The sequence below is a fragment of the Ursus maritimus genome (genome assembly GCF_017311325.1).
Source record: "Ursus maritimus isolate PB19 chromosome Y unlocalized genomic scaffold, ASM1731132v1 scaffold_Y7, whole genome shotgun sequence".
NCBI classification, from domain to species: domain Eukaryota; kingdom Metazoa; phylum Chordata; class Mammalia; order Carnivora; family Ursidae; genus Ursus; species Ursus maritimus.
This window is the reverse complement of record NW_024423340.1, coordinates 45,662-62,840: the sequence shown is the minus strand read 5'-3', so window position 1 is coordinate 62,840 and position 17,179 is coordinate 45,662. Positions and strand designations below refer to the sequence as shown.

Genomic DNA, 17,179 nt, shown 5'->3' with positions numbered 1-17,179 from the left:
CCCCTTTGATTTCTCAGTTAGTCACAATGTTTTGGTAACTCCCTTCTTGTATCCGCAGGATGACACAACCATACTGTCCCCCTACTCTCGCACCAGTTGAACTCCTCAGAAACATTGTTTTCAAAAAGCATTGACCCTGAAGTTAGTAATAGTTTAATGCATTATAGAAGTCTAGTCTTTTTGGAAGGGGATTAAGAAAAGCGAGTTAACTTGAAAATACAATGGTTGGGATTTTCATTTATTCTGTGATTGAACAGTCACCTGGTTTTACTTTAGAAGTTGACAAGTGATTTGGGAGTCTCCTCAAACTTGGGAAATTCATTAATAGGAACCACCAGTGGAAGGGACCAGGAGGTGTTGGTCCCTTCCTTCTTGAACATGTAACGGTAGTCTCCTTTGTCTACTATCTGGCTGCATCAGACTAGGACGTGCTCATTTACAATGCCTCGGCTTTGGAGACTGAAGGAATTGGAAGAAGCTTGAGTCAAAATCAACAAACATTTCCCGTGCCTTTTCCGTAGGGGATCATGGTTTCAACAAGATTAACCTTTGTTGAGATGCTTTCATTACCTGCAGCAGAGGAAATTTTGTAACCCTCGAACATGTCAATACTCTGGCATTTTTTTAGTGATAAGTAGGCATGCTGGAACAGAAGTTAGTTGCTACCATGGTGACATGTAAATATTGCCACGGTGATGCTTTTGTGAGGTAGCGGTATAGTACAAGTATGATAAATTATGGGATGTGTATGTTGTGAGAGAACGCTTGTTAAACTTGAACACAGCCACAGTCATATATGCCTGGATGGTACATGACAAAGGTATATGACTTCCTGTTTCTAGAAGGGCCAAAAGTAACAACAAGGACGGCAGAACTTGATGGTTTGGAGTCCTGCATATCTTTCCTTCTCCTTTGTCAACAAGGATGACCCTGAGGGTAGTTTTTGAATTGACCTTATTTGAGAAAGTCTAAGTTGAGATATACAGCAGTGTGGCATGGAGCCCCTCTGCCCCATACCTGATAGCCTATGTGTCTTAGGCAGTTCGGGGTGTTGTTCCTGGTGATAATGTTGAAGGTGATGATGATATTTAATGTCTTGGGAGAACTACACTTGGTGAATCAGGATACTTGCTATTAGGGGCAGTACTAAAAACTTCTCAATTATTGCTCATTTTTTTCTTATAGCAGCTTGGAAGGCAGTTTGGGGGAAGGTATAGATGGACCTAGCTTTGAAAAGATTGTCTTGCAAAATGGGAAGAATGCAGCTACTCTTATGTGTGGGAGAGTAATTTTACTGTATCTCAACTTTAGTAATAGAGAGTTCCTGATAATACTTCAGGTCAAGTAACCGTAGTCATCACACTGAAAGTTTCCTGAAACCAAGACAGGAGGGGGTCCATCTGGAAGATCATGCACAGGAGTATGTCATCCCTATCTAAGCAGCAGTGCTGACTTACTTCATAGAACTTTACCTGGTGGGAAGCCTGGAGGTGACAGAGGGATAGTTTGTTTTGTCCAGATGAGCAAAGAGCACAGGGATGAAGTCCCCAGTGAGTCACTTCTGTCAATGTCTATGAAGTAAGTCAGCACAACTCTTCCAGGTGGTTTTCAATGGGCAGGAGATGGTGACTATTGTGACAAAAATTGAGGCATATTGCATATAAATTAATTTCTCTATTAGGAAGATGCAGTGAGAGTGAAAACTTCAGCAGAAAGCCTCCGTGAGAAAGATGCCTCTGTAGAGAGGGTCGAGAGTGTCAGAGATACAGGTTGTTACATTAGACCTGCGCTTAAAATGCAAAGCCTGGATGTAGAATTTAAAATACTAGGAGTTGAGAAGGGAAAAATGAAGGGGGCAAAAACAGGGGGAGATGACGGACTGTGGACTCTGGGAAACAAACTGAGGGTTTCAGAGGAGAGGGGAGTGGGGGATGGGCTAGCCCAGTGATGAGTATTATGCGCAAACAATGAATCATGGAACACTAGTACATCTAAAACTAATGGTGTCTTCTAATGAATCATCGAACTTCACATCAGAAACCAGGGATGTACTGTATGGTGACTAACATAATACAATAAAAAAAATGTTAAAATAAAAAATAAATAAATATAGCTTTTGCTCAAAAAAAAAATACAACCCAAAACTAATGATGTGTTGTATGGTGACTAACTAATATAATAATAAAAATTAAAATTAAAAAATAAAATAAAATATATTTGTGCTTTGAAAAAAAAATACCAGGAGTTGAGAGATTCTTATTCTAAAGATATGTAGCAGGGAAGACACAGTGAGGTTCTGTGTTGCTTAAACAGCAATTCTGTTATGGATTTAAAAGTGTTGCTTAAACAGCAATTCTGTTATGGATTTAAAAGGCAATATGATGTCACCTAGCTAATTCTGCCTTCACCCGCCTGCTTTGAGCCAGGTGTGAAAAGAGACACTGACAATGAAGGGAATGGAGCCCTGTCTTTAGAGGGACCTTAGATACTTGCATGTAAAGAAAGGCATAAAAGAAGATTGTTAGGTGTTCAAAAGAAGAATAGTGTTCTTGTGGCTCTTCATGATGTTACTGAGGTGCTGGAGTCTCAAAGACTTCCTCCTGGTTGGGAAATGGGACCACCTCTTCAATAATGTGAGAAAAGAGGACAGAAAAGGATTTACAGTAAGGAGATTGTGTCCTGTAAAGTTGCCTATAAAGTTGTACTTTTGCATATGCTAAGAAATCTTTCCTTTGGCTTTACTAGTAAGGTTTTCTCCCCAGTGCCCTTGCTCTACCCAGATTTCCTGCCTTCCTCTGCTTCTCTGGCAGGTGTCAGCAGCAGCTTGGGCTGTAGGCTCAGAGCTCCAGAGACCTTTAGGAGAGACCATTGCTTCTGTCCATCAAGGACCTGCTTTGTTTTAGCACTATTTTTCTGCCCCTGTTTATGCATCATCTGTCCTGCGTTGCAACCCAAGTAAATATTGATGTTGTCATTTGTATACCTAACATTTGGGAGATATCTCTTCATTACATTAGTTTTCCATTTATTGACAGATGATGTTCATGCCTCATGTCTCTTCTCATCTCCTTTCTTGGTTCTGTCATGCCTCCAGTTTTAAAAATGACAAAGTTACAAGTCTGTACCGTATAGGAGGTAGGGCATATATGTTTCAACCAGTTCCACTCTTGATTTCTGCTTTAACTGATAGTTGTCTTCACCTGGCTCTCCTTTGGGGGTTTCTATTTCTGAGGATTTTGTACTTCTAATGAAAGATTCCTTGTCTTTAAAGAGAAGGGTGTTTTGGTAGCAGATTATGTTGGCTATGGCAGTCCTGTGTTCTCATGATGACCTTTGGGCCCTCATTGTCTCCTCTCCCCCAGGTGAAGATAGTGCTGCAAAGAAATACAATCTGTTGAAAGCCCTAGAGGAGAAAGATATTTCTGTGAAGTACTTCATGGACAGGTGGCCCATGAGCAAGCACGACCCTACCGTCCGACTGGACAGAAAACACAAACTATCAGATGACAGAAATCACACTGAGACCACTGTGGAAGAAATTCCAGAGGACCCTCTGCAGAAAGTGAAACAAAGATGGGTCTCCAAAGGTAAGATTTGGCTTTGGCTGCCTGCTCAGTGGCCTTTGCATGTAGACAAAGTGGATGACCATGAGTCTTGCTGTCCACCCTACACATGCACAAAGGAAATCCTATTGCAGATTCCATTCCCTTCTTGGGGAAGCCACTCACATCTGTCCTTCCCCAGTTGCAGGAGCTCGAGCCCAAAGATGGCCAAAGATGAATAAGTCCCCTCCCGAGAGACTTGGTGACCGGCTCAAGCAGAGGCAGTGACCACACCCCTCCCCTCTCCCACCTCCATTAATGATGGGCAAGACAGTTGGCCCCCCTCCAAAGCAGGAAGATTTTTTTTTTAATTTGTAGTTATTTCTCCATTAGATGACTCACCTTAGAGGGAAAGGGGAGACGATTCCTCCTACCACCTAGAACAACCACACTACAGTGAGCTGACCAAGCTGAAGGTGTGCATTGAATTAACAGGGCTCCATCCTAAAAAGCAACGCCACTTGCTGCACCTTAGAAAACGGTGGAAACAACAGGTATCAACGGCAGAGAGCACACCTGGCGAGAAGGTCGAGAAGAAAATGGCTCACACAGTTCAAGGTGAGGTCACTGCCCAGGGAAATAAAAGCTCCAAGGACAAGCCTTGCAGGAAAGGGGCAGAGGCCAAAAGCAATAGAAGCTGGTCAGAAGAGTCCTTCAGGGGTGCCTGGGTGGCACAGCGGTTAAGTGTCTGCCTTCGGCTCAGGGCGTGATCCCGGCGTTCTGGGATCGAGCCCCACATCAGGCTCCTCTGCTGGGAGCCTGCTTCTTCCTCTCCCACTCCCCCTGCTTGTGTTCCCTTTCTCAGTGGCTGTCTCTCTCTCTCTCTCTCTCTCTCTCTCAAATAAATGAATGAAATCTTAAAAAAAAAAAAGAGTCCTTCAAACCCAGTGACAATGAACAAGATATGCAGGATTGCCTGCCTCACAACTAGAGTGTGTATCACCTGTTCTCTGTGGGAGAGAACCCATGAGGACTTGAGTAAAGTTGACTGGCTAGGATGTGGCAGGCAGGGAGGTCTTTCCTCACATCCTTTCAGCCTGCACATTTTCTTCCACAATGTACAGTGCAGAGCACGGTTGAGAGGGAAGGAGCTTCCCTTCCTGTGATACTGCCTATCAAGCCTATCACTGACTAGGAAGGGAAGTATGATGCCGGGGGCTTGCCAACACTCTCATTCCAGCCTCAGACTGAATCTGATTGCTAGGTCTGAGCACCCAGTCTGGCCGTCAGTGTGAAAGTCCTTTACCCAGGTCCAGTGAGTTTGGGTGGGAAAGCAGGAAGGGTTAGCATTTGGTCCCTTGTCCCTGGCATTTGAAAAAAAAAATTCCAGCTTGGGATTATGGGTTAACCTAAATGTTATTTGAATGTGGGATGGTTAAAACACTTTATGCTTTGAAACATAGTTCCTTTATCTTTAAAATGTAAAGCCAGTCCAGTAATCAGCGCTAATAATGGGTTTTTCTTTCTGTGCTGGCTGCATTTGTAATACCAGCTTCTTCTCACCCATCTCTTTCTCCTGCACACCATCCCCCACCTTAGGCTTTCCTATATGCTCTACTACTCTGCCCATAAAGAGCCTTTCATCTGTCAGTACAAGTACCATACCAACATCAAGGTCGCTTTCCAAAAAGCTGAAAATTAAAGAAACTCAGAAGACGCATGTGTTGTGCACAGATGAAAAGGATCACCAAGCTGCTTCCATGCTGCAGAGATACACCAAGAACAGTGAGAAACCATCTGGGAAAAGAGTATGCAAAACAAAGCATTTGATTTCCCACAAAACAAGGCAGGGTTTGTCAGTGCCAGGGGACTGCTCTGTGGAGAACGCTGATGGCAAGGTACTCCCTGACACTTGTTGGGTACTACTTTGACAATCCCCTTCTGAATCAGGCTTGTGCAGGCACTTCACTCATCCCTCTCAGCTAGTCCATCTGCTGACTGATTCTCAAAAACAAAGTTTTCCTTTTCCTAGGCTCCTCCCCCAAAGTTACTTTCCTGTTCCAGGAGGCATGCCTCCTGTTTGTTGGTGAACTGTCAAACTGGTAAAAACAAAACCTCTTCTGAAAACTTCTCTTAACTAGCCTCCAAACCCCCACCTCCCATACTCGCTCCCTTCCCCCAAATAAAAGGAAAAGCTGCCGCCTTCCACTATGATTTTTGACTTGGGAAGCATGTCTGGAAGACAGCCTTAAATGTGTATGCTCCTTGGTTTTGTAATAGGTGAACATTGGAGGAGTCACAAAGCAGGAAGAGCCCAGTTCCAACTATTACCTGTCATCAGCCAACCAGGATCAGAAATCCTTCAATCTTTTGCAACAATTACCGCCACCTTCTGAGATCTTACAAAGGCTGCTACACTCAAGTCCCCCTCCAGAGACTGCCCAGTCACAGCCCATGCTGCCAGAAAGACAGCGATTTGTGGTCAATAAGAACGCTGGTGAGACCCTCCTGCAGCGGGCTGCCCAGCTTGGCTATGAGGTTGGTGTCCTTGTGGGTGTCTGGATTTAGAAACTACTGATGCTGCTCCTTGATGCTGGTGAGGAGGCACCCTGGCTGGGGATGGCACAAGGAAGGGCAACAAACTGAGAGTACAAACCCCCTCCAGATCAGGGACTGGGCTGGGCGTTCCAGCTTTGCACCAAAGTTATTGCCATATCCCTAGCCAACATGGCTGATGTCAGTGATAAGTTATATGGTCTCAGTACTTGATTATGTTCTTATTGTAAGCCTACATAGATCTATTATAACTTGTTTTGCACTCAGGACATATCCGTGTTATCATGCATTCACATAGTCTCTTGAAACAATAGCACTTTTTTAGTTTGGGGATAGTTTTGGTGGTTGCTTCAATGTCTTGTTTCTGTCAACATGTCTGTTTTGGAGATTTCCGGGTTATCTGGAGAGAATTCTCTGGAAGGATTTTATAGTTAGCTCAGTTGCTTGCAGATGAAATCCAGTGACAGCAGTTGGTTTATCATGAGTTGGAAGGAGCAATACCTACAAAGACAGGATAGATGTTGCATGTGGGATTGAGTAGTTCTGACATGCCAACCATTCTGTTATCACTAACTGCGGTTCAGGAAATAGATGTGCTTCTAGCAAACACATGCTTGTGCTCCCTCACCAACATGTATGCACTACCTGCCATAGCTGCAGGGGGTTCGCAAGACTAATGGTAAATGTCTTTGAAAGTGGGTACTACCAAACTATGAAGTCATCATTATGAGATTCATTGTGCAGTTCTCACAGCATTCCCCCTGCTTCTTTGCACAGGAATTGGTGTTGTACTGCCTGGAAAACAAGATTTGTGATGTGAATCATCAAGACAATGCTGGCTACTCTGCTCTGCATGAAGCTTCTGCAGGAGGATGGCTCTGCATTGTTCAACACCTTCTTAAATATGGTGCTGATGTCAACTGTAGTACCCAAGATGGAACCAGGTTAGTGGACCCTTAGTGTCTTGTTGGGACATGGGCAGTAATTCTCAGGTATGTGGAAACATTGATTGCAAAATCCTCTTTAAGTAGGAAATTTTGGAAACATACTTAAAACTTTAAAAGTGTATGACATGAGAAGAAACTTCACAGACTAGGAAGCACCAGAAATAGTCCTTTCTTAGACAGCAGGTGTACTGGCAAAATATGCCTGATATAACATAACCACTTTGAAACCATTTTGCACTGTATTGCCACTTCCAGGAAACCTTAAATAGTTAATCTTGATCAATTTCCTCTCAGCACAGTAGCAGATATCTGTCCTCTAGGAGTAGCGCAGTCCTGTGTCAGGCAGATGTACATATGTTCTTGGAGCAGCTTATCAGTCGACTTATCCGGATATTAGAAATCTGAGCTCTCATTACTGCTTCTCTTTATGGAGGGTCACAGAGAAAGGTGGGCAGCTGTTGCTATTGGACCCTCTTCGTCTGGCTGAAGTGCTTCGTAATAGATTTATTATTTTTTAAAAAGATTTTATTTATTTATTTGACAGAGAGAGACAGCCAGCGAGAAAGGGAACACAAGCAGGGGGAGTGGGAGAGGAAGAAGCAGGCTCCCAGTGGAAGAGCCTGATGTGGGGCTCGATCCCAGAACGCTGGGATCACGCCCTGAGCCGAAGGCAGACGCTTAACGACTACACCACCCAGGCGCCCCTGTAATAGATTCAAATAGTCCCCTTAACTTTGTCTTTTTCTCTTTTGGGAACCAACTGTTTAAAGACTACAACATTCCAAAGCAACCATATATACAAGTGGACTTAGGATGTCAGTATACACACCAGGGGAAAGGCACAGGCTAGAATAGTCCTGAAAGAACTTTGTTATATTTCATGTCCATTCCTAGCAATAAATAGGCTACTTAAAAAAAAAAACCAACAAGGTGGTTAGTAAATTATATGATTTATACGTATGCTTTTCAACAAGGAAAAAAATCACAATATTGTCCTTGAGAAAGAATTCTGGGGACACCTGGGTGGCTCAGTCGATGAAGCATCTGCTTGCAACTCAGGTCATGATCTCAGGGTTTGGGGATCAAGCCCCACGTCAGGCTTTCTGCTCTGTGGTGCAACTGCTTCTCCCTCTGCCTGCAGTTCCCCTTGCTTGTGCTCTCTCTCGTTCTGTCTCCCTCAAGTAAATAAAATCTTTAAAAAAGAGAAAAAAAGCAGAAAGAATCCTGTCTACTAGACAATGATTGTAAAACAACTTAGCAATGCTCCAAGAGATAAAAGAAAACATGCACAGAGAAAACAATGTACAAACAAAATTGAAATGTCAATAAAGACATAGGACACATAAAAAGAAATAATTGCAGAACTAAAAAACGGAGTAACTGAAATGAAAGCTGATCAGAGGCATTCAAAGTGTGACTTCAGCAGGCAGAAGAATCAGCAAACTTGAAAATAGGACAACTGAATTATCAAATTTAAAGAACACAAAGGAAATAGAAGAAGAGCTAAAAGAACTTACTTCACTTCTTGAATATAATCCGTTGGATTAATATATACCTGATAGGAGTTCCAGAAAGAAAAGAGAAGGGAGGAGACAAATTATTTGCAGAAATTATGTTCAAAGCTTTTGCACATTTGTTGGAAGGCATGCAGACAAAGTAAGAAGCTCAGTGAGCTCCAAACAGGTTAAATTCAGAGACTCACACTAAGACATTACAGTGAAATTGTTGAGAGCCAAAAACAAAAAAAGAAATGGGGAGCAACAGAGAAGTGACCCATACACTGCTCATACACTGCTCTCCAGTAAGGTTATCGGCATAATTCTCCCTAGGAAGGTTTACAGGAAGTAGAAGTATTCAGAGTGCTAAAGGAAAAACTGTAAAGCAAGAATCCTACATCTATGAAAAGCTACCTTCAAAAATTGGGACTTTCTGAAATAAAGAAAAGCTCAGGAATTTTGTTAACTGTAGAATTAAACTGCAAAAAATAATTAATAGAAGCCGTTCAAGTCCAAATGAAACACACTAGATGATAACACCTTATAAAGAAATAGAAATTTGTTAAAGGTAAATACATGGGCCATTTTAATCTAGTTTTATAGTAACTTTGGTTTGTAGCTCTTTTGTTTTTGCTTTGTAAATGATTTAACAAAGTAATTTATACAAAACCAATTATTACTGTCTGTTTTGGAAAACATTTTGTGTGAAGATTGAAGTCTATGGCATCAATAACTGAAACATTTGTAGACTGTGCTGTATAAGAGCAGAGTTTTTTACGTTAATGACATTAGGATAGTATAAATTCAAATTAGATGGTTATAGCATTAGTATATTAAGTGTAATCCCAGAGTAACAATAAAAAGTAACTTAACTGTATTCAAAAACGAAAATGAGAAGATAATTAAAAGGGCTTAAAAAATTCTATCCAACTATATTCTATATATAAGAATCAGATTAAATCCAAAAACATAGATAATATCAGATGATGGAAAAAATATTTCAAGCAAATAGTAAATAGGAAGACAAAGAAGTGGGTGTGGTCTTAGACAAAATATACTTTAAAGCAGAAATGATTATAAGGGACAAGGAAAGAACAGTTTAATAAAGAGGATAAACACAAATCATCATGTAACAACACAAAATCAAAATATATTATATGAACCAAAACTGATGAAATTACAAGTAGAAATCAAAAGTTCTACAAAAATACTAAAGGACTTCAATATTCTCCTTTTAATAATGCACCCGCAGAGGGTAAATGAGCAAATGCAAGACTGCAATGACACAATATACCAATTAGATCTAACATACTTATACACAACACTCTACTCAACAAGAGTGGAATACACCTGTTTCTTTTGAAAGTGCACGCAGGACATTCTCCACATTACACCATATATTAGGCCACAAATGAAATTTCATTAGATTTAAGAACATAGAAATCATAGAAAGCACCTTCTCTGACCACAGTGGGATGCAGTTAGAAATAAGTAACAAAAACAAAACAGCAAAATTAGAAAATTTGTGGAAATTAAACAATATAGACTAAAGAATATGGATCAAAGAAGAAAACAGAAGGGAAATTACAAAATAATTGGATATAAACGCAAACCAAAAAAACATCAACACTTACGTGACACAACAATTATGCTAAGGGGAAAACTTGTATTTATAAATGCTAAATGCTCACATGAAAAGGTGATCTCAAATCAACACCTTACCTGAAAACTTAAGGAACTCAGAAAGATGAACAAAGTGAACCCGTGGGACGCAGAAGGAAGGAAATACAAAAGATTATAGCACAGATAAAATAGGGAGTAGAAAAACAAATGACAAAATCAACAAAACCCAATAGTTAGTCCTTTGAAAGATTAACAAAATCGACACTTTTATTGCTGCTGATGATTTATTTATTTATTAAACAAACTTGACTAAGAAACAGACAAGTCTCAAATTATGAAAATACAAAATGAAAATTGAGTCATTACTATCCATTTTATGAAATAAGAGGACTCAACTAATATGAGAAATAAAGAGGAATTACAAATAATGCCACAAAACTAGAGTGATGATAAGGCAAGGCTATTAAAATTATATACATAGTGTTTATAAAAAAGAAAATTGTTGTCGGTTTGAGATCTTTTGATTTTTCAAGTGTGTTGACCGCCATTACTTACCTCTTAGTATTTGGTCTCACTGAATCCTATAAGTTTCACAGTTGTATTTTCATTTTCATTTGTATTGAGCTATTTTTTCTTAGTTTCCACTGTGTTTGCTTCCTTGATACATTCATTGTTTAAAATTTGGTTTCAATTTCCATGTACTTGTGAATTTTCCATTTTTCCTTCCACTCTTGATTTTAGTTTCATTCCATTATTGGGGAAGGTACATAATGTGATTTCTGTAGTAAATAAAACTTTTTCTAATAGCCTTTGTTATCCCATATAATGATGGAGATGATAATATGTGAAAACGGTGTCCATATGCATGTTCACGTATGTAAATACAAAAGAAGCTACAGGTAGAGAGTCTTAATAAAATGTGATAATTTCATGAACAATGGTAACTTCATTGATTCTTTGCTACATTTTTCTTCAGTTGTTATACTAACAGCAGCCTCTGTTTGGAGACTAACACATTTATTTATTTGTACCTTTTTTAAAAATTTTGGGTGTAATTGACATAGTTGTTACATTAGTTTCAGGTGTATAACATGGTGATTGGACAAGTTTAAACATTATGTTATGCTCCCTACAAGTGTAGCTACCACCTGTCTCATAACATCCCTATTACCACATCACAGACTGTGCCTTTCACTCGAGACTTATTCACTCCATAACTGAAATGCTGTCATCTCCCACTCCCCTTCCCCCTTTTTCCCATCTTCCCACTCCCCTCTGGCAGCCATCAATTTGTTCTCTGTGCTAGTAGTTCTAATTCTGCTTTTTGTTTATTTTTTCATTTGTTTTCTTTTTGTTTATTGCTTTGTTTTATTTTAGATTACATATATGATATTTGTCTTTTTCTGACTGACTTATTCACTTAGCAAGATACCCTGTAGGTCCATCCATCTGGTTGCAAATGGCACAATCCCAGTCTCTTTCAAGGCTGAGTATTATTCCAGTGGATGTGTGTGTGTGTGTGTGTGTGTGTGTGTGTACATTCATCCACCTATGGCTGGAAACTTCAGTTCCCATATCTTGCCTATTGTAAAAAAGTGCTGCAGTAAACATAGGGGTGCATATATCTTTTCAAATATCTTTTCATTTTCTTTTGGTAAATACACAGTAGTGCAATTTCTGGATCATATGGTAATTGATTTTTAACTTTTGGAGGAACGCCCATGTTGTTCTCCACAATGGCTGTACCGGCCTGCATTCCCACCAACAGGGCAGGAGGGTTCCCCTTTCTCCACTTCTTCACCAAAGCGTATTATGTCCTGTGTTGTTAATTTGAACCATCCTGACAGGTGTGATGTGATACCTCATTCTGGTTTTCATTTCTATTTCCCTGATGATGAGTGATGTTGAGCATCTTTTCATGTGTCCGTTGGCCATTTGGATGTCGTCTTTCAAAACTCTGTATTCATGTCTTCTGCCCATTTATAATGGGTTATTTTTTTTCTTGGTGTGGAATTATTAGTTTTTTTGTATATTTTGGATATTAACCCCTCATTGAACATATCATTTGCAAATATCTTCTCCATTCAGTAGATGGTTTTTTTTATTGATTGTTTCCTTTGCTGTGCATAAGGTTATTTTTAGCCTATTTAGTTTATATTTATTTAGCATAGTTCATTTTTGCCTTTGTTTCCCTTGCCTCTGGGATGTGTCTAGTAACAAATTGCTACAGCCAAGGTCAAAGGTTACTGACTGAGTTCTTCTCTAGGATTTTGATGGATTCCTGTCTTACATTTAGATCTCTCATCCATTTTGAGTTTGCGTTTGTGTATGGTGTAAGAAAGTGGTCCTGTTTCATTCTACTGTATGTGACTGTGCAGTTTTCCCAGCACCACTTATTGAAGAGACAGTCTTTTTTCCATTGAGTATCCTTTCCTGCTTTCTTGAAGACTAGTTGACCATAGAGTTGAGGATGCATTTCCTGGTTCTCTATTCTGTTCCACTGATCTATATATCTGTTTTTGTGTCAGTAACATATGGGTGTATTTTTTTTAAGATTTTATTTATTTGAAAGAAGAGCACACATGAGTGGGAGGACGGTATGGAATGAGGGAGAAGCAGGCTCCCCCCTGAGCAGGGAGCTGGATGCGGGGCTCAATCCCAGGACTCTGAGATCATGACCCAAGCTGAAGACAGGCTTTTAACCGACTGAGCCACCCAGGCACCCCCAGTAAAATACTATATTGATCATTGAATGAATTTGATGTTTTCCTTCCATTTCTGTCTTATGGAATAGCTTTGGAAGAATAGGTATTAACTCTTCTTTAAATGTGTGATAGAATTCAGCAGTGAAGCCATCATTTCCTGGCTTTGTTTGTTATGAGTTTTTTGATTACTGACTATTTCTTTGTTTGTTATTGGTCTGTTCAGGTTTTCTGTTTCTTCCTGTTTCAGTGTTGGTAGTTTGTACGATTCTGGGAATTTATGTACTTCTTCCAGATTGTCAAATTTGTTGGCATATAGTTTTCATAACATTCTCTTATAATTTTTTTTTGTATTTTTGTGGCTTTGGTTGTTATTTCTCCCCTCCTGTTTGTGATTTTATTTATTTGGGTCCTTTCTCTTTTCTTTTTTTCAGGTCTGGCTAGAGGCTTATGTGGTTTATTGATTTTATCCAAAGAATCAGCTACTAGTATTATTGATCTGTTCTGTTGTCTTCTTTTGTTTCTATATAATTTATTTCTGCTCTCATCTTTATTATTTCTGTCCTTCTGCTGGCTTTACATTTTGCTTGTTCTTTTCCTAGCTCCTTTAGGTGAGGTTAGGTTGGTTATTTGAGATTTTTCTTGCTTCTTGAAGGAGGCTCATTATTTTGATATACTTTCCTCTTAGTACCACCTTTACTATCCCAAAGGTTTTGGGCTTTTCATTTTCATTTGTTTTCCTTGTATTTGTCAATTTCTTCTCTCAATTCCTGGTTAACCCATTCATTCTTCAGTAGTTTGTTTTTTAACCTTGGTATATTTGTGGTCTTCCCTAACTTTCTTCTTGTGGTTGATGTCAAGTTCCATAGTGTTGTGGTCTGAAAATATGCATGGTATGATATCAATCTTCTTCTTCTTTTTTTTAAAGATTTTATTTATTTATGTGACAGAGAGACAGCCAGCGAGAGAGGGAACACCAGCAGGGAGAGTGGGAGAGGAAGAAGCAGGCTCCCAGCAGAGGAGCCTGATGTGGGGGATTTACTATCCATTGTTGTAAGTAGAGTGTTAAACTTCCCTGCTGTTGTTGTATTATTATCAATTGGTTCCTTTATGTTTGCTATTAACTGCTTTATTTATTTGCTTGAACATATATTGGGTGCATAAACATTTATAATTGTTGAATCCTCTTGTTGGATTGTCCTTTTTATTATTATGTAGTGTCTTTCTTTGTCTGTTGTTATAGTCTTTGTTTTAAAGTTTATTTTGTCTGATATAAGTGGTTCTACTCCAGCTTTCTTTTGATGTCCATTACTATGATAGATGTTTCTCCATCGCCTCCCTTTCAATCTGCAGGTGTCTTTAGGTCTAAAATGATTCTCTTGTAGGCATCATATATATGGTTCTTGTTTGTTTGCTTGTTTTTTACCCATTCTGGTATGCTGTGTCTTTTGATTGGAGCATTTAGTTCAATTACATTCAGAATAATTAATGATAGATATGTGTTTAGTGCCATTTTATTACTTGTTTTGTCATTGTGTCTGGAGATTTTCTCTGTTCCCCTCTAGTCTTTGTCACTTTTGGTTTCTCCATTCCACTCAAAAAGTCCCCTTTCATATTTCTTGCAGGGCTGGTTCGGTGTTCACAAATTCTTTCAATTTTTGTTTGTCTGGGAAACTATGTCTCTCCCTAATCTGAATGACAGCTTTGCTGGGTAGAACATTCTTGGCTGCAGATTTTTTCCATTCCATATTGACTATCTCACAAATTCTTTCAATTTTTGTTTGTCTGGGAAACTGTGTCTCTCCCTAATCTGAATGACAGCTTTGCTGGGTAGAACATTCTTGGCTGCAGTTTTTTTCCATTCCATATTGACTATCTCATGCCACTGGCTCCTGGTCTGCCAAGTTTCTGTTGACATATCTGCTAACCCTATATAGGTCTTCCCTTATCAGTTAGGGAACTCTTCTGTCTTATAGCTTTTAGGAATTTTTCCCTATCACTGTATTTTCCAAATATTATTACAATTGCCTTGGTGTTGGTCTGCTTTTGTTGATTTTGATTGGAGTCCTCTGTGCCACCTGGATCTGGATGTGTGTTTCCTTGCCCACATTAGGGACATGTGCAGGTATGATTTCCCCAAACAAATTTCCTGCCTACTTTTCTCTTCTTCTCTGGGGACTCCTTTGATATAGATGTTATTACATTTGATGGAATCACTGAGTTCCCTAAGTCTGTTCTCTTGTTGCATAATTTTTCTTTCTCTCTTTTGTTCAGTTCATTATTTTACATCATTTTGTCTTTGAGGTCACTAATTTTTTCCTTTGTTTCTTCAGCATGCTGTTCATTGCATCAAGTCTGTTTTTAATCTCATTTATTGCATTTTTAAAAATTTCTGATTGCTTGTTTTTTTTTTTTTTTCCATTCTCCTATCTCTGTGACAAGGGTCTCCCTGATGTCTTCTTTTCCTTTCTCAAGCCCAGCAAGTATCCTATGATTGTTGCTTTAAGTTCTACATCAGGCAGGTCATGCAGATTTGCTTTACTTACTTACCTGAACATGGCCATACCTTATTCTTTCATGTGGGATGAGTTCCTCAGTCTTGGCATTTTGTCTATGTCTCTCTCTTCTTCTCTGTATTAGAAAAGCCTTTTGTGTCTTTTGGTCCTGAGAATAATGGCTTTATTAAGACAAGGTAGTGTCCAGGGCCTGTCACTTCAGGGGGTGTCCCTCCTGTGTGCTGCGTGCACTCTGCTGCTGTGTTTTGGCTGCTCTGTCCTTCACACCACTTGTCTGCAGAAGCTCTCCTTGCCTGCTGTGGGCAGTCATTGGTCCCTGGCCTGAATGTGGTGAGTTTTAACTTGGTGTGCTCTGCTCTGCTTGTGAAAATGAGACCTGACACCACCTCCACCAGAACTGAAGCCCTGCACATCTCTCTGGTTGGGAGATGAGGTATGGGCAGGGGTTTGTGCTGGTCTTTGGGGGAGGGGCCCACTGCTGGGCCTGAGGCAAGCTTCACTGACAGGGAGGGCAGGACCACCAGAGCACATGGTGTGGGGCTTGGTGTAAGCAGGTTAGGCAGCCAGTGCAGGTGCTGTGCTGCCCCCCACAGGTAGCTCCATGTTTATGCTGAGGGTTGGGGAAGGGAGATGGCACCTGCCAGCTCCTTTCTTCCTGGAGAGTCATCTCTGTGAACACTACTCGGTGAACGCTCTCTTACAGGAGTGAATAATCTCCTCATTGTGTGCCCCCATGTGTCCTTCAGGTGGCTGTTTCCGTGCTGTCTGTCCCCAGGTTGTTTGCCTGCTTTCTTTTGAAGAGCAGCACAGCACCTTCAGGGCTCTATCCCAGCCAAGTCCACTGACTTTTAAAAGTGCAGGCTTTTAAGCCCTGTTGGTTGCAAGAACTCAAGAAATCCAGTCCTCCTTGTTCTCCTGGCCAGGAACTTTGGGGAAGTGTTCTCTTTGTGTATTCTCCCTGGTGTGCTCTTCTCTCTCTCACCCTTGTCTGTGACCATGGCTTCCTTCCTTCCAAGCACCTGCAATCTGTTTCTGCCGTAAACCGTGTCTCTGCACTTTCTACTTACCTTAATGTGGCTTCTTCTCTCCCTTCAGTTATAGAGTTTGCTCTCTCATCTTCAGGTTGAATTCTGGGTATTTAGATGATTTTATAGTTATCTGGTTTTGTTCCTGGGACTAGGTGAGCTTAGGGTCCTCCTACTCTATTTCCATCTTCCTCTCTGCCACATGGAAGATGTTTGATTGCTGAATAAATCTTATTTGTTATTGGTCTGTTCATACTTTCTGTTTTCCTCTGAGTCAGTCTTGGTAGTTTTATGTTTCCAGGATTTCTTTCTGGGTTTCCATTTGTCCTGGGTTATCTGATTTGCTTATATATAATTGAGTACAGTAGTTTCTTATGATCTTATTTCTGGGGTATCTATTGTAATGTTTCCTCCTTCATTTCTGATTTTTTTTTTTACTTAGTATTCTTTCTTTTTCTTAATGTAGCTAAAATTTTGTGTATTCAAAATTGTGATCCTTGTTTTGTTGATCTTTTCTTTTTTCTTTCTTTTTAAATTTATTTTTAATAATATTTTTATTATGTTATGTTAGTCACCGTACAGTATATCCTTAGTTTTTGTTGTAAAGTTCGCTTTACATTATTCATTACTTTATTCATTATTTGTATATCACTATATATTTATATATATATATATTTGTATATCACAGTAATGTATATCACTATACATTATTCATTAGTTGCGTATAACACCCAGTGCACCATGCAATACGTGCCCTCCTTACTACCCATCA

At 39.8% G+C, this 17,179-nt stretch overlaps 1 protein-coding gene across 1 annotated transcript in view; it reads left to right on the top strand.

Moving 5' to 3' along the window:
- Nucleotides 1–3,154: 3,154 nt before the first annotated feature.
- Nucleotides 3,155–17,179, top strand: part of LOC103656459 (BCL-6 corepressor-like) — a 29,893-nt gene continuing 15,868 nt past the window's right edge. Inside the window, exons 1-5 of the mRNA XM_008683849.2 lie at nt 3,155–3,587; nt 4,038–4,262; nt 5,142–5,440; nt 5,823–6,080; nt 6,876–7,042. Of these exons, the coding sequence (XP_008682071.2) occupies nt 3,296–3,587; nt 4,038–4,262; nt 5,142–5,440; nt 5,823–6,080; nt 6,876–7,042 (1,241 nt within the window). The 5' untranslated portion in view covers nt 3,155–3,295. The remainder of the gene's footprint in view (nt 3,588–4,037; nt 4,263–5,141; nt 5,441–5,822; nt 6,081–6,875; nt 7,043–17,179) is intronic.